Source organism: Somniosus microcephalus, chromosome 8 (genome assembly GCF_052327205.1).
Source record: "Somniosus microcephalus isolate GS21.2 chromosome 8, FLI_Smic_1.0, whole genome shotgun sequence".
Taxonomy (NCBI): domain Eukaryota; kingdom Metazoa; phylum Chordata; class Chondrichthyes; order Squaliformes; family Somniosidae; genus Somniosus; species Somniosus microcephalus.
The window spans coordinates 229,272,501-229,300,312 of record NC_140994.1 but is presented as its reverse complement, the minus strand read 5'-3'; the positions used below and the strand labels follow the sequence as shown (position 1 = coordinate 229,300,312).

Sequence of the window (27,812 nt, the reverse complement as noted above, 5' to 3'; positions counted from 1 at the left end):
TTAGCGCCCCGGACCGGATATTGAGTGGTGCCCCCTGCCTTACCGCCTGCCGCTAGCAACGACAGGTTAAGGGGAGCGTTATGCTGTCAGAAAGGGACTAGGGGAGCGCTATTTAAAGGCGACCGCTTCCTGCCTTTTTTTGTCAGTTACATTTTTGCACCATGCAGTCAGAGAGAGAGAGAGAGACTTCTGGAGAGATTCAACGCTGTGTGAAGGCGTTTTTGAGTACTGAGCAGCACTTTGCAGGTTTATTTTGATTTGCCCTTCCTTGCTTCGCCAGCACTCTGAGGTAACTCCTCGGCGTTTGCGCCTTAAGACAGATGTGAAGCGCCTGATTTAGCGCTCCAATCACCTCCAGGGGCGATAAAAGCCAAGTTTGCTGTCGGAGGCGATAATTAGCGCCAAGCGCTAAACTTTGCGCAGGGCCGATAATGGCGCCCCAAATGGCGATACCAAATTTTTCCCCCTGTTTCTCGCTCCTCGATGCTGCCTGACCTGCTGAGCGTTTCCAGCACTTTCTGTTGTTATTACTGTATTTTAACTCCAGTTTTGGTATTATTCTGTATATTTACATTGATGCAAACATTTGCATTGCTGATCTTTTCCTATATTCCCTTTTCTTTTTTAATTTTCTGAAATACTGCACTGGTCAAAATTAACTCATGTCCTTCCTCCTTCAGGGGTCCTGGCAGTTGGGTGAAATTCCTGCTCGCAATTCAAAGCACAATTATTTCATATTAACCACATTCCCATTTTAGTCCTGACAAATATTGGGAAGATACGCTGAATGCTGACAGTTAAATTGCCTCTGAAGAGAAGTATGTAATGTGGTGATGCAACACATTGGCGAGTCAATGCATTGTGCTCTAGAGTATAGCCTGCAGACTTCACGCCTGCAATTCACCCTCAGCCAGCTCTTTTTGATCTCTACAATGCCATTAGGGTAGATGCTGAGTGGGGCCAGGTGCTTCCCTGCAGTAGGTGAGGAGAAAGTGAAGTATAATTTTCACCTGGTGCTGCACTCATTCAGCTTCTAGCAGGTGGCCAAAGGGCATCATTGGCAGGAGTCATGGAGTGAGCCTTCAGTTCTTGTGCTTGGCAGACGTTGTTATGTGGAGCAGGGAGACTCAAAAGAGGTGCATAATAATAACTTGCCAGCAAAAGCAAACGGAAGTATATGGTTCCTGGTATCCTGGTTACAGAATTTCATTTTCTTTCCACAAGTGAGGGAGACCTGACTCATCATTTCTAATTTAACTGGACATCCTCAACTTTGGTCTAAAAATAGTGATTCATTGAGTGTCCTGTTTATTAAAAATGTGTCTGAGATTTATAGCTTAAACTAAAAGCGAGTCAAAATTTGGTGCACAGAAGAGATCTGTTGAACAAGAGATCTGTTGAACAAGAGATCTGTTGAATTACAGCTCAGAGGAAGATAGAATTCCAAACAAAAAAATAAGCCTCATTGATGTCATTTTGAATATTATATATTGTATGTCACTGCAAGAATGCCTGCACTCATTTGAGCCCTGCTCTGCTCAGAAACTGTATGAGCTTATTATCAGCTCAAGCAGTGGGCTGAATGTCAATGCATGAATAAAAATGTTCTCTGATACTAGGTCTGAGAGAAAACAAATTTGGTGGTTATCAGTGTTAGGAAATTTTTGTTTCCATTCTATTTATTTTTATATGATTCACTTCTGTTAGTGGTTCAAATATGTCCGTATTGAGTGCTAGAACAATTTAAAATCCCCAGTATAAACATTTCAATTCATTACTGCTATTTGCATCCCTTGGAAAAAAGGTAATGCTAACAGGTTGATTTACTGAATTATGTGGCTCTAATCTTTTAGATGTCACAAACAGATGCAATCTTTACAGTGCAGTAGGAAAGTGTGCATGATGCATTTAAAAATTCCAGCATCGCAATCTCTTTGATTCTATGAATAGTTCCAGGAACAGTGCACTAGCCACAGTGCTGATATCGATCTCGCCTTGAACTTCAGTAACATTTTTGCCGTCACCTCTGTCCATGTTTAATAACTTCAGCAATCATTTAACAAAGAAACGATGTGATAATGTATGTCTTGGATAATTTTTGCCTATTCCTCTTTCTCTTTCTTTCCGCAAAGAAATAAAGATTTTAGACATAGGTAAGCCAATCACTTTAACCTGCCTTCTTCAGAGAGAGTATCTTGTCTCTTTTTTTGTCCTGTTACTGTTTATTTAGCCTGCTATAGACAAAGGTAACTCTGTGAATAATTACTATCAATGGTAAGTACGATTAGTGGTTATTACTTACCTGTAGATCACCTCCTTGTGTATTGTTTATAGTTCATCAGCAGAAGAGCTGGGGGGAAGAGGGGTCAACCTCTGAGCTTTAGGGAGGGAAAAAGTGAAGAAAAAATCTCCCTTTGGAACAACTACACTCATGTCTTTGGAACAGAAAGACTGTACCAAGGCCGTGGATTCAAGCTCTACACCAGGACATGAGCAGATAATCTACATATGTATAGCACTGAGGGAGCACTGCCATCTTTTTGCATAAGATACCAAATTGAGGTCCCATCTAGCTTCTTGGGTGGATATAAGAACATAAGAAATAGGAGCAGGAGTAGGCCATATGGCCCCTTGAGCCTTCTCCGCCATTCAATAAGATCATGGCTGATCATCGACCTCAACTCCACTTTCCCGCCTGATTTCCATATCCTTTGATTCCCCTAGAGTCCAAAAATATATCTATCTCAGCCTTGAATATACTCAAAGACTCAGCATTCACAGCCCTCTGCGGCAGAGAATTCCAAAGATTCGCAACCCTCTGAGTGAAGAAATTCCTCCTCATCTCGGTCTTAAATGGCCTACCCCTTATTCTGAGACTGTGCCCCCTAGTTCTAGACACTCCAGCCAGGGGAAACAACCTCTCAGCATTTACCCTGTCAATCCCCTTCAGATTCTTGTATGTTTCAATGAAATAACCTCTCATTCTTCTAAACTCCAGTGAATATTGACCCATTCTACACAATCTCATCATAGGACACCCCTCTCATCCCAGGAATCAATCTAGTGAACCTTCATTGCACCACCTCCAAGGCAAGTACATCCTTCCTTAGATAAAAGATACCATGGCACTATTCAAAAAGGGAAGTTCTCCAGTGTCCTGGGCCATTGTTTATTTCTCCACCAACACCACCAAAAATGGTTTACCTGGTCATTTATTCCGTTGCTGTTTGTGGGGCCTTGCTGTGTGGCCATTGGCTATTGCTTTTGCCTACAAACTTCAAAGTAATTCATTGGCTGTAGTGTGCTTTGAGGCAACCTGAGGATCTGAATAGCACTAAATAATACAAGGTAATTCTTTCTTCCTATGTTAAATGGAAGCAATCATGGGCTGGACTCATACTTACCTGGGCCAGATGTCTTTTTCTCCCCATTCCACCAAGTATAGGACCAAGAGATTGATTAAGAGGAGAAAAATAGAGTATGAGAGTAAACTTGCAAGTAACATAAAAGCGGATTGTAAAAGCATTTATAAATATGTAAAAAGAAAAAGATTAGTGAAGACAAATGTAGGTCCCTTACAGTCAGAAACGGGAGAATTTATAATGGATAACAAGGAAATGGCAGAGCAATTAAACAAATACTTTGGTTCTGTCTTCACCAAAGAGGACACAAATAACTTCCCAGAAATGCGAGGGAACCAAGAGTCTAGTGAGAAGGAGGAATTAAAGGAAATTAGTATTAGTAAAAAAAATAGTGCTGGCGAAAATAATGCGACTGAAAGCCGATAAATTCCCAGGGCCTGATAATCTGCAACCCAGAGTACTGAAAGAGGTAACCATGGAAATACTGGATGCATTGGTTGTCATCTTCCAAATTTCTATAGATTATGGAAAAGTTCCTGCAGATTGGAGGGTGGCAAATGTAACCCCACTATTTAAAAAAGGAGGGAGAGGAAAAACAGGGAACTACAGACTGGTTAACCTAACATCAGTAGTAGGGAAAATGCTAGAGTCTATTATAAAGGATGTGATGACAGGACACATGGAAAATATCAACGGGATTAGACAAAGTCAACATGGATTTATGAAAGGGAAATCGTGTTTGACAAACCTACTGGAGTTTTTTGAGGATGTAACTGGTAGACTAGATAAGGGAGAACCAGTGGATGTGGTGTATTTGGATTTTCAGAAGTCCTTTGATAAAGTTCCACATAAGAGGTTAGTGTAATTGGGGGTAATATACTGGCATGGATTGAAATTTGGTTAACAGACAGGAAACAGAGAGTAGGAATAAATGGGTCTTTTGCCCCAGCTATTCACAATATATATCAATAATTTAGATGAGGGAATCAAATGTAATATTTCCAAGTTTGCTGACGACACAAAACTAGGTGGGATTGTGAGTTGTGAGGAGGATGCAAAGAGGCTTTAGACAAGTTGAGTGAGTGGGCAAATACATGGCAGATGCAGTATAACGTGGATAAATGTGAGGTTATCCACTTCGGTAGGAAAATTAGACAGACAGAGTATTATTTAAATGGTGATAAATTGGGAAATTTTGATGTACAGAGGGACCTTGGTGTCCTTGTACACCAGTCACTGAAAGAAAACATGTAGGTGCAGCAAGCAGTTAGGAAGGCAAATGGTATGTTGGCCTTCATTGCAAGAGGATTTGAGTACAGGAGCAAGGATGTCTTACTACAGTTATACAAGGCCTTGGTGAGACCACACCTGGAGTACTGTGTGCAGTTTTGGTTTCCTTACCTAAGAAAGGATATACTTGCCATAGAAGGAGTGCAGCGAAGGTTCACCAGACTGATTCCTGGGATGGCAGGACTGTCGTATGAGGAGAGATTGGGTTGACTAGACCTGTATTCACTAGAGTTTAGAAGAATGAGAGGGGATCTCATTGATAAAATTCTGACAGTGCTAGACAGACTGGATGCAGGGAGGATGTTTCCCCTGGATGGGGGCTCTAGAACGAGGGGTCACAGTCTCAGGATACGGGGTCGGACATTTAGGACTGAGATGAGGAGAAATTTCTTCACTCAGAGGGTGGTGAACTTATGGAATTCTCTACCAGAGAAGGCTGTGGAGGACAAGTCACTGAATATATTTAAGAAGGTTATAGATTTCTAGACACAAAAGGCATCAAGAGGTATGGGGAGAGAGCAGGAATATGGTATTGAGATAGAGGATGAGCCATGATCATATTGAGTGGCGAAGCAGGCTCGAAGGGCTGAATGGCTTATTCCTGCTCCTATTTTTCTCCGTTTCTATGTTTCTATTCCACTAAATTTTCAATACTTTAAATACATTTAGAATCATAGGCCGGAATTTTACCAGTGCTTGGAGGCGGGTCCGCTGTCAAAATCACAAATATTGACAGCTGGTCGGTATCCTGCTGTAAACCCGCTTCCTTGTCAGTTTCCCAAGTGTCGGATCTGTCATCCCTGAACAGACCTGACACCAAACGGTGGGTCAGCCAATTTAGATACTTAAAAGCTTGTTAAAAGGCAGTTAAGCACCATTTTGCCATGTACTTACCATTTTATCGAGGTTCCCAGAGAGCGGCTATCACGTCAGCTAAGTAGGTCAGGTGATGTGTCAGAATGGAATGATTTACTAACTTGACAGCTGCAAATGTTCTATGAAAGCATCCATTTCATAGGTCCTCACTTTCCAAGGTTAGAAGCTGTTGCTTACTGCATTTGGAAGACAGATTGACCTTTATGCAGCTAGCAAGGGTTTGGAAAAAGCTTTCTATCCAGTGTCACCTCATTGGAACTACCTCTCTCACCATTGACAGCTCACTTCTGTCATCTCAACCTCACCTGCCATCTATTCCATCAGCATCGGTGCCCTTGAACAAAACTCACCTTGGTCCTCAGAATCCCAACCCGATAAGCCCCAACACCAACAGCACCGGGCACACCAGCAGCACCAACATCCACACCAACCTTACATAAGAACATAAGAAGTAGGAGCAGGAGTAGGCCATATGGCCCCTCGGGCCTGCTCCACCATTCAATAGGATCATGGCTGATCCGAACCTAGACTCACGTCCAATTCCCTGCCCGCTCCCCGTAACCCCTAATTCCCTTATCAGCCAGGAAACTGTCTATCTCTGTTTTAAATTTATTTAATATCGCAGCTTCCACAGCTCTCTGAGGTAGCAAATTCCATAGATTTACTACCCTCTGAGTGAAGAAGTTTCTCCTCATCTCAGTTTTGAAAGGGCTGCCCCTTATTCTAAGATTATGCCCCCTAGTTCTAGTCTCACCCATCAGTGGAAACATCCTCACCGCATCCACCCGATCAAGCCCCCTCACAATCTTATATGTTTCGATAAGATCGCCTCTCATTCTTCTGAATTCCAATGAGTAGAGGCCCAACCTACTCAACCTTTCCTCATAAGTCAACCCCCTCATCTCCGGAATCAACCGAGTGAACCTTCTCTGAACTGCCTCGAGAGCAAGTATATCTTTTCTTAAATATGGAAACCAAAACTGTACGCAGTATTCCAGGTGTGGCCTCACCAGTACCCTGTATAACTGCAGCAAGACTTCCCTGCTTTTATACTCCATCCCCCTTGCAATAAAAGCCAAGATTCCATTGGCCTTCCTGATCACCTGCTGCACCTGCATACTAACTTTTTGTGTTTCATGTACCAGGACCCCCAGATCCCTTTGTACTGTAGCACTTTGCAGTTTCTCTCCATTTAGATAATAACTTGCTCTTTGATTTTTTCTGCCAAAGTGCATAACCTCACACTTTCCAACATTATATTGCATCTGCCAAATCTCTGCCTACTCACTTAGCCTGTCTATGTCCTTTTGCAGGTTTTTTATATCCTCCTCACTCACTGCTTTCCTTCCCATCTTTGTATCGTCGGCAAACTTGGATATGTTGCACTTGGTCCCTTCCTCCAAATCGTTAATATAGATTGTAAAGAGTTGGGGTCCCAGCACTGACCCCTGTGGAACACCACTAGTTACTGATTGCCAACCCGAGAATGAACCATTTATCCCAACTCTCTGTTTTCTGTTAGATAGCCAATCCTCCACCCATGCCAGTATATTACCCCCAATCCCGTGATTTTTTATCTTGTGCAATAATCTTTTGTGTGGCACCTTGTCAAATGCCTTTTGGAAGTCCAAATACACCACATCCACTGGTTCCCCTTTATCCACCCTGTTTGTTACGTCCTCAAAGAATTCAAGCAAATTTGTCAAACATGACTTCCCCTTCATAAAACCATGCTGACTCTGTCCGATTAAATTTTGCTTATGCAAATGGCCTGTTACTGCTTCCTTAATAATGGACTCCAACATTTTACCAACCACAGATGTTAGGCTAGCTGGTCTATAGTTTCCTCCCTTTTTAAATAAGGGCGTTACATTAGCAGTTTTCCAATCTGCTGGGACCTTTCCTGCATCCAGGGAGTTTTGGAAAATTACCACCAATGCATCCGCAATCTCTACCGCTACTTCTCTCAAGACCCTAGGATGTAAGCCATCAGGTCCAGGGGATTTATCCGCCTTTAGTCCCATTATCTTACTGAGTACCACCTCTTTAGTGATTTTAATCGTGTTTAGCTCCTCCCCCCCATAGCCCCCTGTTTGTCCAGTGTTGGGATATTTTTAGTGTCCTCTACTGTAAAGACTGATACAAAATATTTGTTCAGCGTTTTTGCCATCTCCATGTTCCCCACCACTAATTTCCCGGTCTCGTCCTCTAAGGGACCAACATTCACTTTAGCCACCCTTTTTCTTTTTATATAACTAGAAACTCTTGCTATCTGTTTTTATATGTTTTGCTAGTTTACTTTCATAATCTATCTTCCCTTAATTAATCTTTTAGTTATTCTTTGCTGGCTTTTAAATGCTTCCCAATCTTCTATCCTCCCACTAGATTTGGCTACTTTATATGCCCTTGTTTTCAGTCGGATACTATCCTCTATTACTTTAATTAGCCACGGATGGCTGTCTTTTCTTTTACGCCCCTTTTTCCTCAGTGGAATATATTTATCTTGAAAGTTGTGAAATATCTCCTTGAATGTACACCATTGCTCATGTACCATCTTATACCTTAATCTATTTTCCCAGTCCACTTTAGTCAACTCTGCTCTCATACCTTCATAATCTCCTTTATTTAAGCTTAGTACGCTGGTGTGAGATCCAACTCTCTCACCCTCCAACTGAATTTGGAATTCAACCATGTTATGGTCACTCATTCCAAGGGGATCCTTTACTAGGACATTACACAGGACCAGATCTAAGATTGCCTGCCCCCTGGTTGGTTCAGTAACATACTGCTCAAGGAACCCGTCCCTAATGCACTCTATGAACTCTTCCTCAAGGCTGCCCTGCCCAATTTGATTTGTCCAGTCAATATGAAATTTAAAATCCCCCATGATTATAGCTGTTCCTTCTCTGCAATCAACTGATGTTGCACTGGACACAGAGCATCATCACCCGTGCACATTGCTGCCCGGGACGCCAGCAATGGCCTCACCGTGTCCACATTTACTTCACTTAACATTGTATACCCTGGCTGCCACATGATGCACCAGGCTGGCACCACCCCACACCAGCACCATAAAGCATCCCTACAATGTCCAAGCCATTCCTTTCACACTCCTCATTATTGTGGGAGGGGGGGGATGTTATGTCTCGCCATTCACTGGAACTCACTAAGACACTTCCAAAGGCGCACACAAATATATACAAGAAGGCAAAGTAGTGACAATAAGGATTTGGGTTCTTGTGAACACATTAACAGAAACTTCACACGAACATTGGCTAAAAAACACAAGTGCCCACCGTTGTGTGTTGTTAGTTCGTATGCTTGCAGTAGGATGAGGGTGAGTGTGAGGGGTGACTAGTGAGATGGGGAAGTGATAATGTAGATAGAGAGGGATGGGTGGAGGTGTAAGGTAAGTTGGTGTGAGTAAGGATGTGCAGGAGTAGGGTAGGGAAGGCAGAGTGATGGGGATGTGATGAGTGGCACAGCAGGATGAAGTTGAGTGTGGCTTTGCAGTAATGTTTCGTGATCTACTGAGATTATTGAAAGGTTTGCGCCACTGCAGCCTAGTCTCCCTGACGACATCCCTGCTTGTCCCCTCCTGTGCAATGTGCAACCAGGCTGCGTTGGTGTCCTGGGGAGGTCTCTTCCATAAGAACATAAGAAATAGGAGCAGGAGTAGACCATACGACCCCTCGGGCCTGCTCTGCCATTCAATAGGATCATGGCTGATCTGAATCTAGACTCACGTCCACTTCCCTGCGCTCTCCCCGTAACCCCTAATTCCCTTATCTGCTAGGAAAATGTCTATCTCCATTTTAAATTTATTTAATGTTGCAGCTTCCACAGCTCTCTGGGGTAGCAAATTCCATAGATTTACTACCCTCTGAGTGAAGAAGTTTCTCCTCATCTCAGTTTTGAAAGGGCAGCCTTATTCTAAGATAATGCCCCCTAGTTCTAATCTCACCCATCAGTGGAAACATCCTCACTGCATCCACCCGATCAAGCCCCCTCACAATCTTATATGTTTCGATAAGATCGCCTCTCATTCTTCTGAACTCCAATGAGTAGAGTCCCAACCTACTCAACCTCCCTGCGTGCTGCGACTCCCTCTATAAGCATATGGAGGGAGTCATGGGAGAGCCTGGGTGCAGCCGTGCACCTTTGTGCAGTGCTTGTCAGTGTTTGCAGCACCTCAATGCTGTAGAACACTGACAGAACAACTGTCAAAATGAAAGTGGACATGGTCCCTTTAAGGAAACCGACCGATGATGCGTCATCAGATGATGTCATCAGACCCGCTTCCTTTTAATTGGTCGGGAACCTCGCAGAGCAGGCTTAACAAGCCCAATCAGGGCAAGATCACTTGGAGGAGGCAGGATGAAGACAGGAGCAGGGTTTGAAGCCGCCACCTACTCCGGCCGCACTGGACTCGCCACGGTTGGCGAAATCGCGGCCATAAAATGTTACAGCACAGAAACAGGCCATTTGGCCAATCAAGTCTGTGCTGTAAAGCGCTTTGGATAATCTTGAGATTGTGAAAGGCGCTATGTAAATGCAAGTTTTTTTTGCTGTTTTTCTGCATATGAGCTATGTATTCCAATCGCACTCTCCCAGTTGCCCCTCATATTTCTTATCATCGGGATTGAAAAACAGCAATTCTGTAGACTGTAACTATTTACCATTCGTGATAAGCTCTACTACATGTACACCTAACAATTCCTCTATGTAAATTTTAGAATACAAGTGCTTACAGACCTCATTAATGTTGCTCTCTTTATCCAACAAGCAACAATGTCTTTGCACGCAAGCCCTGGTTAAAATAGCAATCGGGCCCCAATGATGTCAGAGAAGCCTGATTTGCATGTTTAAAGAAGGATCCTGCCGGGTCTTGGCGGGTGTCCCATCGCCAGCTCAAACGAAAATCGTCACTAGCGGGATTAGTGTGGGACCGCGGCTGGTGATTTTAACTGCTCGTTCACCCAGTTTAATGTCGGCCCTTATGTGTTACTAAAGACTAGTCCAAGATGGGAATGAACAAAACTCTCTGTGCTTGGTCTGTAAACCAGTTAAATTCCCTGGCACCATGAATGAGGACTACCAGTGGGATCCCCTTGATGTATGTTCCATTGTTTGCTTAACAAAATAGAAGAGCAGTTGCCCCTCTAGTTCACCAGTTTTAGACAGGGAGTAGCTGAGCTGTACAGACCAGCGAGGTCTTCAGTTAGTATTGAGTTAGCTGCTCTCAACTCAGGCAACAAAATGACTGCTGTAATTTACTTCAATTAGATAGTGGAAAATCAGGCAAAGTGCCTCTTCTTAATCACTGTTGGCAACCCCTACTTGAAGTGGGTAAGTATGGACAGTGCGTCTTTGCAAGATTAGGCTCAGCTTTGCTGTCCCTGTGAATAAATAGGCTGCTGACACTCACAGCAAGTCCAGAATTACTCCTGGATCGCATAGAAACATAGAAGATAGGAGCAGGAGTAGGCCATTCGGCCCCTCGAGCCTGCTCCGTCATTCAATGAGTTCATGGCTGATAATCCAAATTCAGTACCCTGTCCCTGCCTTCTCCCCATATCCCTTGATCCCTTTAGCCTTAAGAAATATATCTAACTCCTTCTTGAATATATTTAATGAATTGGCCTCCACGGCCTTCTGTGGTAGAGAATTCCACAGGTTTACCACTCTCTGGGTGAAGAAATTCCTCCTCATCTCTGTCCTAAATGGCTTACCCCTTATCTTTAGACTGTGACCCCTGGTTCTGGACTCCCCGGCCATCGGGAACATCCTTCCTGCATCTAGTCTGTCTAGTCCTGTTAGAATTTTATAAGTTTCAATGAGATCCCCTCTCATTCTTCTAAACTCCAGTGAGTATAAGCCCAATCGACCCAATCTCTCCTCATACGTCATTCCTGCAATCCCAGGTATCAGTCTGGTGAATCTTCGCTGCACTCCCTCCATGGCAAGAACATCCTTCCTCAGATAAGGCGACCAAAACTGCACACAATACTCAAGGTGTGGTCTCACCAAGGCCCAGTACAACTGCAGCAAGACATCCTTGTTCCTATACTCAAACCCTCTCGCGACGAAGGCCAACACACCATTTGCCTTCTGAACGGCCTGCTCCACCTGCATGCTTACCTTCAGCGACTGGTGCACAAGGACACCCAGGTCTCGTTGCACTTCCCCTTCTCCCAATCTATTGCCATTCAGATAATAATCTGCCTTCCTGTTTTTGCCACCAAAGTGGATAACCTCGCATTTATCCACGTTATACTACATCTGCCATGCTTCTGCCCAATCACCCAACCTGTCCAAATCATACTGGAGTTTCTCGGCATCCTCCTCACAGCACACACGCCCACCCAGCTTTGTGTCGTCTGCAAATTTGGAGATATTACATCCAATTCCCTCGTCCACATCATTAATATATATTGTGAATAGCTGGGGTCCAAGGACCGATCCCTGCGGTACCCCACTAGTCACTGCCTGCCACTCGGAAAAAGACCCGTTTATTCCAACTCTTTGCTTCCTGTCTGCCAACCAGTTCTCTATCCAAGTCAATACCTTGCCCCCAATCCCATGTGCCTTAACTTTACACGCTAATCTATGCGGGACCTTATCGAAAGCCTTTTGAAAATCCAAGCTTAAATTTTGTGTTTTATAGTTTCTAGGGTCTCTGTAGTGTAGCGGGGACATTTGGTAAACGAGGGCCATTGAGTATATCATTTAATTGGTGGTATTGATTTGAATTAATTTAAATTGAATTAATTTAAGGGTAAGTCATGGCAGGACAGCCCGACCCCATGGTATGCACCTCCTGCGCTATGTGGGAACTCAGGGACACTGCTTGTGTCCCTGACAACTATGTGTGTGGGAAATGTATCCAGCTGCAGCTACTGGCAGACCGCATTGTGGTGCTGGAGCTGCGGATGGATGCATACTGGACCATTCGCGAGGCTGAGGACATCGTGGATAGCACGTTTAACCAGTTGGTCACGCCGCAGGTAAAGGTTGCAAAGGCAGAAAGGGAATGGGTGACAGCCAGGCAGAGTAATAGGCGCAGGCAGGTAGTGCAGGAGTTCCCTGGGGTCATCCCCCTCTCAAACAGATATAATGCTTTGGATACTGTTGGGGGGGGGATGGCTTATCAGGGGAAGGCAGCAGCAGCCAACTTCCTGGCACCAGGGGTGGTTCTGCTGCACAGGACAGGAGGAAAAAGAGGGGTAGAGCTGTAGTAATAGGGGATTCTATTGTAAGGGGAATAGATAGGTGTTTCTGCAGCCGCAAACGAGACTCCAGGATGGTGTGTTGCCTCCCTGCTGCAAGGGTCAAGGATGTCTCAGAGCGGCTGCAGAACATTTTGGAAGGGGAGGGTAAACAGCCAGTTGTCGTGGTGCATATAGGTACCAACGATATAGGTAAAAAACGGGATGAGGTCCTAAAAGCTGAATATAGGGAGTTAGGAGGTAAATTAAAAAATAGGACCTCAAAGGTAGTAATCTCAGGATTGCTACCAGTGCCACGTGCTAGTCAGAGTAGAAATAGAAGGATATTTCAGATGAATACATGGCTAGAGGAATGGTGCGAGGGGGAGGGATTCAAATTCCTGGGACATTGGAACCGGTTCTCGGGGAGGTGGGACCAGTTCAAACCGGACGGTTTGCACCTGGGCAGGGCCGGGACCGATATTCCAGGTGTCGTGTTTGCTAGTGCTCTGGGGGAGGGTTTAAACTTAAATGGCAGGAGGTTGCGAACCTGAGCAGGGAGACAGAGGAAAGGGAAACAAGGATAAAAGCAAAAGATAGGAAGGAGAAAAACAAAAGTGGCAGTCAGAGAAATCAATGGTTTAAATCAAACATGGCCACAGTAAATAATAATTCTAATAGGTCTAAGAGCGTTAAAAAAACAAGCCTGAAGGCCTTGTGTCTTAATGCGAGGACCATCCGTAATAAGGTGGATGAATTAGCTGCGCAAATAGAGGTAAACGAATATGATTTGATTGGGATTACGGAAACATGGCCAAGGCTAGGAACTCAACATCCAGGGATATTCAATATTCAGGAAAGATAGGCAAAAAGGAAAGGGAGGTGGGGTAGCATTGCTGGTTAAAGAAGGGATTAACACAATTGTAAGGAAGGATATTAGCTCTGATGATGTGGAATCTGTATGGGTAGAACTGAGAAATACCAAGGGGCAGAAAACATTAGTGGGAGTGGTATATAGACAAACAAACAGTAATGCGGAGGTTGGGGATGGCATTAAAAGGGAAATTAGAGAAGCATGCAATAAGGGCACAGCAGTCATCATGGGTGACTTTAATCTACATATAGATTGGGCTAACCAAATTAGTAACAATACTGTGGAAGAGGAATTCCTGGAGTGTTTACGGGATGGTTTCCTGGACCAACATGTCGAGGAACCAACCAGAGATCAGGCCATCTTAGACTGGGTATTATGTAACGTGAAAGGATTAATCAGCAATCTTGTTGTACGAGGCCCCTTGGGTCGGAGCGATCATAATATGATCGAATTCTTCATTAAGATGGAGAATGAAGTAGTTGACTCAGAGACTAGGGTCCTCAATTTAAATAAAGGAAACTACGATGGTCTGAGGCGCGAGTTGGGTAGGATTGATTGGGGAATGTCACTCAAAGGGTTGACGGTGGATAGGCAATGGCAAACATTCAAAGACCGCATGGATGAACTACAGAATTTGTTCATCCCAGTTTGGCATAAAAATAAAACAAAAAAGGTGACTCAACCGTGGCTAACAAGGGAAATTAGGGATAGCATAAGATCCAAGGAGAGGACATATAAATTGGCCAGAAAAAGCAGTAAACCTGAGGATTGGGAGCAGTTTAGGGTTCAACAAAGGAGGACAAAGGGATGAATTAAGAAGGGGAAAATTGAATATGAGAGTAAGCTTGCAGGGAACATAAAAACTGACTGTAAAAGCTTTTATAGATATGTGAAGAGAAAAAGATTGGTGAAGTCAAGCGTGGGTCCATTGCAGTCAGAATCAGGGGAATTTATAATGGGGAACAAAGAAATGGCAGACAAATTAAATACATATTTTGATTCTGTCTTCACAAAGCAGGACACAAATAACCTCCCAGAGATGTCAGGGAACATAGGGTCTGATGAAAGGGAGGAACTGAAAGAAATCAGTATTTGTAGGGAAATGGTGTTAGGGAAATTGATGGGATTGAAGGCGGATAAATCCCCAGGGCCTGATAATCTACATCCTAGGGTACTTAAGGAAGTGGCCCTAGAAATAGTAAATGCATTGCTGATCATCTTCCAACATTCGATGGAATCTGGAACAGTACCCATGGATTGGAGGGTAGCTAATGTTACCCCACTATACAAAAAAGGTGGTAGAGAGAAAATGGGGAATTATAGACCGGTAAGCCTGACATCAGTAGTGGGGGAAATGATAGAGTCTATTATAAAAGATGTAATAGCACAGCACTTGGAAAACAGTGACAGGATCGGACAAAGTCAACATGGATTTACAAAAGGTAAATCGTGCTTGACGAATCTACTGGAATTTTTTGAGGATGTAACTGGTAAAATAGATAAGGGAGAACCAGTGGATGTGGTGTATTTGGACTTTCAGAAGGCTTTTGATCAGGTCCCGCATAAGAGATTAGCGTGTAAAGTTAAGGCACATGGGATTGGGGGCAAGGTATTGACTAGGATAGAGAACTGGTTGGCAGACAGGAAGCAAAGAGTTGGAATAAACGGGTCTTTTTCCGAGTGGCAGGCAGTGACTAGTGGGGTACCACAGGGATTGGTCCTTGGACCCCAGCTATTCACAATATATATTAATGATCTAGACAAGGGAACTGGATGTAATATCTCCAAATTAGCAGACGACACAAAGCTGGGTGGGCATGTGTGCTGTGAGGAGGATGCCGAGAAACTCCAGGATGATTTGGACAGGTTGGGTGATTGGGCAAAAGCATGGCAGATGCAATATAACGTGGATAAATGTGAGGTTATCCACTTTGGTGGCAAAAACAGGAAGGCAGATTATTATCTGAATGGCAATAGATTGGGAGAAGGGGAAGTGCAACGAGACCTGGGTGTCCTTGTGCACCAGTCGCTGAAGGTAAGCATGCAGGTGCAGCAGGCAGTTAAGAAGGCAAATGGTATGTTGGTCTTCGTAGCGAGAGGGTTTGAGTACAGGAACAAGGATGTCTTGCTGCAATAAATACAGAAAATGCTGGAAAAACTCAGCAGGTCAGGCAACATCCGTGGAGACAAATTTGAGTTGACGTTTCGGGTCGAAACCCTTCTTCAAAACTGGAAAGAAAAGAAAATAGATCGAAGGCAGGGCTGCGATCGAACAAAAGAAGTAAAAAAGACAATAAAAGGTATTCGAAACCAGACGAGATGGTAATAGGCCCGTGGAGACAAAAGGCAGCTGAGATTAGGTGTGAAGTGTACTGGCAGGGTAAGAGACAGCTGCCAGGTGGGTTGAGAAACAAAAGGAAAAGGTCGGGGGGGAAAGGAAGACCCAAAACAAAGGGGTGGAAAAAATGATAAGTAAAAAAGTAATTGGGGCCGAGGTTATGATCTGAAATTGTTGAACTCGATTTTGAGTCTGGAAGGCTGCAAAGTGCATAATCGGAAGATGAGGTGCTGTTCCTTTTCCTTTTGTTTCTCTCTCCCACCTGGCAGCTGTCTCTTTTGTCTCCACGGGCCTATTACCATCTCGTCTGTTTTCGCATACCTTTTATTGTCTTTTTTACTTCGTTTGTTCGATCGCAGCCCTGCCTTCGATCTATTTTCTTTTCTTTCCAGTTTTGAAGAAGGGTTTCGACCCGAAACGTTAACTCAAATTTCTCTCCACGGATGTTGCCTGACCTGCTGAGTTTTTCCAGCATTTTCTGTTGTTATTTCGGATCTCCAGCATCTGCAGTATTTTGCTATCGTACGATGTCTTGCTGCAGTTGTACAGGGCCTTGGTGAGACCACATCTTGAGTATTGTGTGCAGTTTTGGTCGCCTTATCTGAGGAAGGATGTTCTTGCCATTGAAGGAGCTCAGCGAAGATTCACCAGGCTGATACCTGGGATGGCAGGAATGACTTATGAGGAGAGATTGGGACGATTGGGCTTGTACTCGCTGGAGTTTAGAAGAATGAGAGGGGATCTCATTGAAATTCATAAAATTCTGACAGGATTGGACAGACTAAATGCAGGAAGGATGTTCCTAATGGTCGGGGAGTCCAGAACCAGGAGTCATAGTCTAAGGATAAGGGTAGGCCATTTAGGACAGAAATGAGGAGGAATTTCTTCACCCAGAAAGTGGTGAACCTGTGGAATTCTCTACCACAGAAGGCAGTAGAAGCCAATTCATTAAATATATTCAAGAAGGAGTTGGATATATTTCTTAAGGCTAAAGGGATCCAGGGGTATGGGGAGAAAGCAGGGACCGGGTACTGAAATTGGATGATCAGCCATGATCGTATTGAATGGCAGAGCAGGCTCGAGGGGCCAAATGGCCTACTCCTGCTCCTATCTTCTACGTTTCCAAATACACCACATCCACTGGTTCTCCCTTATCTATTTTACCAGTTATATCCTCAAAAAATTCCAGTAGATTAGTCAAGCACGATTTACCTTTTGTAAATCCATGTTGACTTTGTCCGATCCTGTCACTGTTTTCCAAGTGCTCTGCTATTACATCTTTTATAATGGACTCTATCATTTTCCCCACTACCGATGTCAGGCTTACTGGTCTATAATTCCCCGTTTTCTCTCTACCACCTTTTTTGAATGGTGGGGTAACATTAGCTACCCTCCAATCCATGGGAACTGTTCCAGAGTCTATAGAATTTTGGAAGATGATCAGCAATGCATCTACTATTTCTAGGGTGTAGGAATTATTAGCGGGGATGGGGTTATTGTCTCTGGCCAGTCAGAAGCCTCTGAGCTGCTCCAGAGCCCTGTGCGGTTTCGAAGTGCTCCCCTTTTCCTGGTTCTGACCGCCGGACTTATTCGGCAGCGATGTAGACAGAAAAACGTGATTCGTGGTTGGGTGCAAACAGAGCAGTATTTATTGAAACAAAAAGAAAGAAACAACTTTAAAATAATCGATACAACACACCTATGCCTAGTACAGCACTTTTACTTAACACAGTACACTTAATGTCACCTACAGCACTCTTTTGCTTAGTGCAACACTCTTTTACTTAAATACAGCACTTTTAATACAGTACTCTTACTTAAATACAGCTCTTTTAATTACTGCAGCACTGTACTTCTCACAGTACTTAGTGTCCACTACAGCACTCATTTGCTTAGTGCAACACTCCTTTACTTAAATACAGCACTTTTAACTAGTGCAGCACTGTTCTTCTCACAGTACTTAGGCCTAGAAATTCAGTGGGCTTTGCGCCCAGTTACCGCCCAAAGAGGGCTTCTGCGCCAGTCTGCAAACTTCGGGCGAACTTCATTGACGCGCTAATTGCGGCGGTAGCCGTTAGCGCTGCGCCGCCACCGATGACGTCATTGGTGTGCGCAGCGCCCCGGTACTGCCCCGACACCGGCCCGACCCCCATCTTCAGTAGCGGCCGCCTCTTCCGTGGCGGCCGCTAATAACATTCGGAGACCGGGTCCGTACAGCAGCCTTAGTGGGGCGCTTTAAGGTGGAGGTGCGGCCGGCCGCTTTTTCGGCGGCCTCCTGCCCGCAGCTCCTTCCCCGGCCTCCTCCACCGCCCCCGCCCTGCGGCATTGCCGGCTGGTTTCCGGGAGCCCGGCACTTCTCTGTTGTGCCGGGCTCTTTTGCCGGCACTCGCGATCGGGGCTCCGGCTGCTGCAGGCACCTCCCCCTTAAGAGAGGGAGGAAGGCCTGCAGTACCGCAGCCTGCCGCTCTGCTGCGGGTGGCGCTGCGGCCACCAGCGCGCCGATATTCAGTTTCAGCGCCCCAAGCGGGGGCGGCCACACCCTTGAACAGCGGCCGTCCTCGACTTTGGGCGCTGAAACTGAATATTGGCTGGGCGTGAGTGGCTCCGCGCCCAGCGGTAATTTCTGGCCGCCAGCGAGCTGGCGGGGCTATAGCTAATTTCTAGGCCTTAGTGTCTACCACAGCACTCTTTTGCTTACTGCAACAAAATACAGCACCTTTTAATACAGCTACTTAGTGTTCACTACAGCACTCGTCTGCTTAGTGCAACGTTGTTGCTTAAATACAGCACTTTTAATACAGCTACTTAGTGTTCACTACAACACTCTTCTGCTTAGTGCAACACTGTTACTTAAATACAGCACTTTTAATACAGCTACTTAGTGTCCACTACAGCACTCTTCTGCTTAGTGCAACACTGTTACTTAAATACAGCACTTTTAATACAGCTACTTAGTGTCCACTACAGCACTCTTCTGCTTCGTGCAACACTGTTACTTAAATACAGCACTTTTAATACAGTTACTTAGTGTCCACTACAGCACTCTTCTGCTTAGTGCAACACTGTTACTTAAATACAGCACTTTACTTCTCACAGTACACTTTAGTGTCTACTACAGCACTCTTTTGCTTAGTACAACACTGTTACTTAATAAGAGAGGAGAAAACAGACACAACGAGGGAAAATTGACTAAAATTACAGTTTTAACAAAATTCCCATTAATTCCCACCCCATACCTATTCTAAGTTGCCTTGTAATGGGCCAGAAAATGTATGCTCACCAGTGAAACGCCTGCTCCGTGCCCTTGCGATCTTAGATTCTTCGCCACCCCGAAAATGGAAATACCCCAGTGTTTAAAAGTAACTGCTGGTATTCCACTCCCTTGGGTGGGCTCCTGAGTAGTAGATGGGGCACGGAGGCAAGGCTGCAGAGAGAGAGTTGGATGGCTTCTTGAGAAGCAATCTTATACCCCATTTGGGGCTGAAATCTTCCCGCCCAAATCCGGATGTATCTGGGCTGAACAAAAGGGATCCAAACTGTCCCCATTGACTGTGATGGGGTTTGGATGAATTACCCATTTCCCTTATGATGGGTTTTTGAATGTATTCCCATTCATCGTGATGGGTTTGAATAGAGCTGTCTCGGTTTGAAAAAAACATGTCTATTTCCTTAATTGCTGAGTAAACAGCCTTTGGATGTTAGTGTAAACAAAGCCATTGTCCTGTGGTCACTGGAACCACAATTGATTGGCAGTCTCAAGTGGTTAATCCTATGTGTCAACATTGTAGACTCTCTGTAAACAAACATCGATTGTCCTGCAGGGAAACTCCCTGAACTGCCTTTGATTGACAGTTTAAATACTCCATTGAATCCTTTGTTGGCCATCTTTGATTGTCCTTTTCATATGCACACAGACTGTGTGGTGTCTTCTGCCACGAGGTCGGACAGCCATCTTTGATTATCCTTTTTCACAGACACACATGGGTTGCCTTTCAAGTCCTTTTTGTCAGCCCGTGCATTGAACAGAGACTGTCTTTTGTCTTCTGCCATGAGGTCTGACGGCCATTTTGATCCCTGGATTTTTAAAAGTATATTCTACCCAGGTATTCTTTAATCAAAAATCAATCTTCGGAACTGTAGAAAATTTTGAAATTATTGCAAAATCCTACAGTCCCCCATCGGATTCTAAAACTTGCTTGTAGTATCCTGTCCAAAGGTGAGCAATAATTTTGACCCCCACAAACAACCTTCCCTTAATACTTATCTAGATCTATCTTTGATCCCCCAACACCTCCATCTCCCCTACCCAGAGAGAATCACAGTACACAGTAGGCATCTATCAACAGAAAAACAAGATTAATTAAATAGTCAATACACAGAGGGGGTCCAATGCCCCTGCACCACTTGCATTCACAATAATTCAAGCACGGAGGGGTCCAATGCCCCTGCACCACTTGTATTCACAATAATTCAAGCACGGAGGGGGTCCAATGCCCCTGCACCACTTGCGACATAGTTTTTAACATGATACAACATCTTTAATGGGATTATCACCAAGCCAACATATCTGCTAAAATACAAAATGGAAGAAAACAAGCTTCCTTTTTTAAAATTTAAAATGCAATTGTCTGACACTTTATTAGATGGCACTATTCTTCAGCCATAAATGTATTTTAAATTTTCACCATGCAAACATAACAATTCATAGGCATATGCAATTTGTTCCCTTAACTCCAAACAATAATTAACAAGCTTTGTAAATTCTTAATCTTAATGGGATTATCAATAACAGTTTAAATGTTGTGGGCATCTGTTTCCTGCAGACCCCTTCTTTCGTGGACTAGGGGTGCTTCCTTTCTCGAATCACCCGAAACACGATGGTCCTCTGTATCTTCTGGAACTCTGGAAAAGACTAAAAAAACATCTAGCCAGATCCCCTGGCTCGGGGGAGTGTGATCAGGTCCCGCGACCTCGATTCACAATACAATTCTGGAACGGTACCATACTTAAAACTTATACACTAATAATACCACTACTGAATTTCAATGTACAATCTAAAATTAACACATACTACCTTAATCCTCTATCCATTATTACTTGGACAAAGCTATATACAAGCGCCACCCGTCTCTGGGCGGCCAGCCTAATCCCTGTTCGGGCTGCCACAGGCTGCTCCCTGCGGCGTGGCTGGACAGTTTCCAACTTCTGGTCCCTCGCAGCTTATGGCTGCTGGTTGGGGACTTCTGCCTTTTGGCTTTTCCCTGACTCAGGAGACATAAGAACATAAGATAGAGGAGCAGGAGTAGGCCAATCGGCCCTTCGAGCCTGCTCCACCATTCAATAAGATCATGGCTGATCTGATCCTAACCTCAAATCTCCTATCACTCTCCATCCACCCGAGCCCATGTGATCTCCCGGGAGAGGCGAAAAACCAGATAAAAGACCCAATGGCCAATTTGGGAGAAAAAAATCTGGGAAATTCCTCTCCGACCCATCTAGGCGATCGAAACTCGTCCAGGAGATCACTCTGTCCCTATATTTTCTACAGTACTTACCTTCTGTAAAGGCGATCTCCACCCCAGCCAGGAACAGGAATAAAACCATCTCCTGAAATCTAACACAGAATTAGAACACAGTAGGAGCAGAACCAGGCTACACGGCCCCTGGGCCCACTCCACTACCCACAGGGCCATGACCATTCCGAACCTAGACTCATGTCCAATTTCCTGCCCGCTCGCCATAACCCTTAATTCCCTTTACTTCTAGGAAACTATCTATTTCTGTTTTGAATTTATTTAATGATGTAGCTTCCACAGCTTTCTGGGGCAGCAAATTCCACAAACCTACCACCCTCTGAGTGAAGAAGTTTCTCCTCATCTCAGTTTTGAAAGAGCAGCCCCTTATTCTAAGATTATGCCCCCTAGTTCTAGTTTCACCCATCATTGGGAACATCCTCACCGCATCCACCCGATCAAGCCCCTTCACAATCTTATATGTTTCAATAAGATCGCCTCTCATTCTTCTAAACTCCAATGAGTAGAGTCCCAATCTACTCAACCTCTCCTCATATGACCACCCCCTGATCCCCGGGATTAACTGAGTGAACCTTCTTTGTACTGACTCGAGAGCAAGTATGTATTTTCTTAAGTATGGACACCAAAACTGTATGCAGTATTCCAGGTGCGGTCTCACCAATACCTTGTACAACTGCAGCAATACCTCCCTGTTTTTATATTCTATCCCCCTAGCAATAAAAGCCAACATTCCATTGGCCTTCTTGATCACTTGCTGCACCTGTATACTAACTTTTTGAGTTTCGTGCACCAGGACCCCCAGATACCTTTGTACTATAGTACTTTCCAGTTTCTTGCCATTAAGATAATAACTTGCTCTATGATTTTTCCTGCCAAAGTGCATAACCTCACACTTTCCAGTATTGTATTCCATCTGCCAAATCTCTGCCCACTTACTTAGCCTGTCTATGTCCCTTTGCAGGTTTTTTATGTCCTCCTCACTCACTACTTTCCCTCCCATCTTTGTATCATCTGCAAACTTTGATATGTTACACTCGGTCCCCTCCTCCAAATCGTTAATATAGATTGTAAAGAGTTGGGGACCCAGCACTGACCCCTGCAGAACACCACTAGTTACTGGTTGCCAGTCTGAGAATGAACCATTTATCCCAACTCTCTGCTTTCTGTTAGAGAGCCAATCCTCCACCCACGCCAGAATATTACCCCCAATCCCGTGATTTTTTATCTTGAGCAATAATCTTTTGTGTGGCACCTTGTCAAATGCCTTTTGGAAGTCTAAATATACTACGTCCACTGGTTCCCCTTTATCCACCCTGTATGTTACTTCCTCAAAAAACTCAAGTAAATTTGTCAAACATGACTTCCCCTTCATGAAACCATGCTGAGTTTGTCCTATTAAATTATGTTTATCCAAATGTCCCGTTACTGTCTCCTTAATAATGGACTCTAACATTTTACCAACCACAGATGTTAGGCTAACAGGTCTATAGTTTCCAGCCTTCTGCCTACTACCCTTTTTAAATAAGGGTGTTACATTAGCAGTTTTCCAATCTGCCGGGACCTTTGCTGAGTCCAGGGAGTTTTGGAAAATTATTACCAATGCATCCACAATCTCTACCACCACTTCCCTCAAGAGCCATCTGGTCCAGGGGATTTATCCGCCTTGAGTCCCATTATTTTACCAAGTACCACTTCCTTAGTGATTTTAATCGAATTTAGCTCCTCCCCCCCTAGAGCCCCCTGTTTGCCCAGTGTTGGGATATTCTTAGTGTCCTCTACCGTAAAGACTGATACAAAATAATTGTTCAGCGTTTTTGCCATCTCCATGTTTCCCACCATTAATTTCCCGGTCTCATCCTCTAAGGGACCAACATTTACTTTAGCCACCCTTTTTCTTTTTATATAACTATAGAAACTTTTGCTGTCTGTTTTTATATTTTTTGCTAATTTACTTTCATAATCTATCTTCCCTTTCTTAATCAATCTTTTAGTTATTTTTTGCTGTCTTTTAAAGACTTCCCAATCTTCTATCCTCCCACTAGATTTGGCTACCTTATATGCCCTTGTTTTTAGTCGGATACTATCCTTAATTACTTTACTTAGCCATGGATGGCTATCTTTTCTTTTACACCCTTTTTTCCTCAGTGGAATATATATTTTTTGGAAGTTGTAAAATAACTCCTTAAATGTACATCACTGATCATGTACCGTCTTACCCTTTAATCTATTTCCCCAGTCCACTCTAATCAATTCCGCTCTCATACCTTCATAGTCTCCTTTATTCAAGCTCAGCACGCTTGTTTGAGATCCAAACTTCTCACCTTCTCATTGAATATGGAATTCAACCATGTTATGGTCACTCATTCCAAGGGGATCCTTTACTAGGACATTTTTAATTAATCCTGTCTCATTACACAGGACCAAATCTAAGGTTGCTTGCCCCCGGTCGGTTCAGTTACATACTGCTCAAGAAACCCATCCCTAATACACTCAGTGAACTCATCCTCAAGGCTGCTCTGCCCAATTTGATTTGTCCAGTTAATATGATAATTAAAATCCCCCATAATTATAGCTGTTCCCTTATTACAAGCCTCAACTATTTCCTGATTAATACTCCGTGTACTGGCCACGCTAGACGTGCTCCTATCTAGTTATCCAGCAAGTTAAACACTTATTCAAAAATAATTCTTCTGAAGCCGGTTGCTGTTTTGAAGCTTTACTTGAACAAATTTGTGAAACTGTAAACAAAGACAAAGTATGTTTTGTACATAAACTGAGTACTATACATTCGATATTACATAAGATATAAACATATTTACAACAGTAGAATGGACTAATTGTATAACTAACTAACATTTGGACTAACTTCTATAACTATCAAATATTAACCTTTTATAAACATAGTATTATCAAAATATTACTCTGACAACGTTGCTATTATGCTAAGGAACAAAGATACTCACAGATATTGCGCTTGGCCTAACATATGAAATCAGATTACATTGGATTGTGAATGGAACCTCTCATGGCAGATTCTCCATTACTCAAGTCAGGTTCTTCCTGGCAAAACTGCTTCCTGGGGTCAACAGGAAGAAAGGTAGGAAGGTCAAATGACCTCTCACAGGAAGAAAGGAACAAAGGTCAAATGACCTCACACAGGAAGAAAGATCAGATGACCTTTCCAGCATACAAACTGTTAACACAATAACCACCACCGGAGGGTGCTATCTGCACACATAAAATGTTCATTGGTCCAGAACACTCCGTCCAACAGAGTTGCAGCTGTTCGGAGGCCTATAGACTATACCCACTAGTGTTTTTTTCCTCTTATTATTCCTCATCTCCACCCAAACTGTTTCACTATCCTGCTCCTTTGACCCAATATCATTTCTCTGTATTATAGTGATTCCTTCCTTTATTAAAATAGCCACCCCACCTCCCCTCCCTTCCTGCCTGTCGTTCCTGATTGTTAAATAACCTGGTATGTTTAATTCCCAGTCATGGTCACCCTGCAGCCATGTTTCTGTAATGGCCACAAGATCATACCCATATGTCGTTATTTGTGCCATTAACTCATTCATTTTGTTACGAATGCTACGTGCATTCAGATAAAGAACTTTCAAATATGTTTTGTAACACTTAGTTCCTGTTTTTTCCCTTTTTAGTACTTTACTTTTTACTCCATACCTTCTGTCCCTTCCTGACACATTCTGTTTTTTAATTCCCCCACTGCTACCTAAGTCTATGACCTTCTCCGTTGTCATTTCTATTATTTGCTCTCTAGAAACCTCCCCCCCCACCCACTAATTAGTTTAAAGCCCTCTCTACAGCCCTAGTTATATGATTCGCCAGGACTCCAGTCCCAGCACTGGCCAAGTGGAGTCCGTCCCAATGGAACAGCTCCCTCCTGTCCCAGTACTGGTGCCAGTGTCCCAAGAAGCAAAACCCATTTGTCCCACACCAGTCTTTGAGCCACGCATTTAACTCTTTAATTTTATTTATCCTAGCCAAATTCACTCGTGGCTCAGGTAATAACCCAGAGATTATTACCCTTGAGGTTCTGTTTTTTAATTTGACCCCTAGCTGCTCATACTCCTTTAACAGAACCGTCTTCCTTGTCCTATCTACGTTGTTTGTACCAACATGGACCACGACAACTGGATCCTCCCCCTCCCACTCCAAGTTTCTTTCCAGCCCAGAAGAGATGTCCTTAACCCTGGCACCGGGCAGGCAACACAGCCTTTGGGACTCCCGCTCTTGACTGCAGAGAACCCTATCTATCCCCCTAATTATACTATCCCCTACCACTACAACATTTCTTTTTACTCCCTCCACTTGAATGGCCCCTTGTACCACGGTGCTGTGGCCAGGTTGCTCACCCTCCCTGCAGTCCCCGCTCCCGCCCTCACAGGGAGTAAGAACCTCGATCCTGCTTGACAAGAGCAAGGGCTGCGTCTCCTTCAACACTACATCCTGGATCCCTGTACTTTCCTCACTCGTAGTCACACCGTCCTGTCCCTGACCACGGATTACATCTGCAGTAATTAATTTCACAGGTGTGACTACCTCCTGAAACAGAGTCCAGTTACTTCTCCCCCTCCCTGATGTGTCGCAGTGTCTGAAGCTCGGTCTCAAGCTCTTTAACATGGAGGTTGAGTTCCTCTAGCAGCAAACACTTATCGCAAATGTAATCACCGTGAGCCTCAATGGGGTTCACCAGCTCCCACATTTCGCAACAGTGACACATCACCTGTTCACCCATATCTATGTAATTAATTAAATTTATTATTATTAGTTATGAAGACCCTCTGCCCCGATGTAGATGATACTATTACACCACTATTCAATAGGACTTACCAACTTAAAGGAATAAAAGAGAAGGAAGAAAACCAACCAACCAGCTGATCACCAACCTCCCCCTTGAATACTGTCTGTGGGGCCTGTTTGGTTGACTCGTCTCGCTGCGCCGCTTCCGCAGTGCTGTCTAAGCCAGGGAGTGGGGAACAAAACAGAACAAAAAACACACCCTCACCTCCCACTTGCCCGAACTCTCCCTCTTACCAAACTCTAGCAGCACTCAATGCACAGCACTCCATGCACAAGCACTAGTCCCGCCCCTTTTACACCCGGATTCTACTTCCGGTTTAAACTCCCCAACAGTTTAATATACACTTAAAAATTAAACACACTTCAAATAATTAACTTTTTAACACACTAAAATTCACAAAGTACACTTAAATGACTTTTCTCCCTCTTACCAAACTCTAGCAGCACTCAATGCACAGCACTCCACTGGAAAGTGGGTGACCATACTTTCTTGGGCTGGGATACCCAAAGAGACCTCCTAGGGAGTGTCGCTGGTGGGGCTAATAAGGGAACAGCTATAATCATGGGGGATTTTAACTTTCATATTGACTGGACTAATCAAATTGGGCATGGCAGCCTTGAGGAAGAGTTCATAGAGTGTATTAGGGATGGGTTCCTTGAGCAGTATGTAACTGAACCAACCAGGGGGCAGGCAATCTTAGATCTGGTCCTGTGTAATGAGACAGGATTAATAAAAAGTGTCCTAGTAAAGGATCCCCTTGGAACGAGTGACCACAATATTGTTGAATTCCAAATTCAGTTTGAGGGTGAGAGAGTTGCATCTCAAACCAGCGTACTGAGCTTACATAAAGGAGACTATCGAAGTATGAGAGTAGAATTGACTAAAGTGGACTGGGAAAAAAGATTAACGTGGAAGACAGTACAAGAGCAGTGGTCTACATTCAAGGAGATATTTCACATCTTTCAAGATAAATATATTCCACTGAGGAAAAAGGGGAGGAAAAGAAAAGACAGCCATCCATGGCTTAGTAAAGTAATAAAGGATAGCATCCAACTGAAAACAAGGGCATATAAAGTAGCCAAATCTACTGGGAGGATAGAAGATTGGGAAGCATTTAAAAGCCAGCAAACAATAACTAAAAGATTAATTAAGAAAGAGAAGATAGATTATAAAAGTAAACTAGCAAAAAATATAAAAACAGATAGCAAGAGTTTCTACAGCTATATAAAAAGAAAAAGGGTGGCTAAAGTGAACGTTGGTCCCTTAGAGGATGAGACCAGGAAACTAGTGGTGGGGAACATGGAGATGGCAAAGACGCTGAACAAATATTTTGTATCAGTCTTTACAGTAGAGGACACTAAAAATATCCCAACACTGGACAAACAGGGCGCAATGGGGGGGGGGGAGGAGCTAAACATGATTAAAATCACTAAGGAGATGGTACTCAGTAAAATAATGGGACTTAAGGCAGATAAATCCCCCAGACCTGATGGCCTACATCC

General features: G+C 43.8%; 1 protein-coding gene across 7 annotated transcripts in view; it reads left to right on the top strand.

Annotated features, from left to right (window-relative positions):
* LOC147114145 (teneurin-2-like) overlaps positions 1–27,812 on the top strand; it is a 1,360,318-nt gene that overhangs the window by 1,297,048 nt on the left and 35,458 nt on the right. For all 7 annotated transcript variants that reach the window (XM_085995783.1, XM_085995782.1, XM_085995780.1 and 4 more), the window contains one exon: positions 2,133–2,153. In XM_085995783.1, the coding sequence (XP_085851909.1) occupies positions 2,133–2,153 (21 nt within the window). The remainder of the gene's footprint in view (positions 1–2,132; positions 2,154–27,812) is intronic.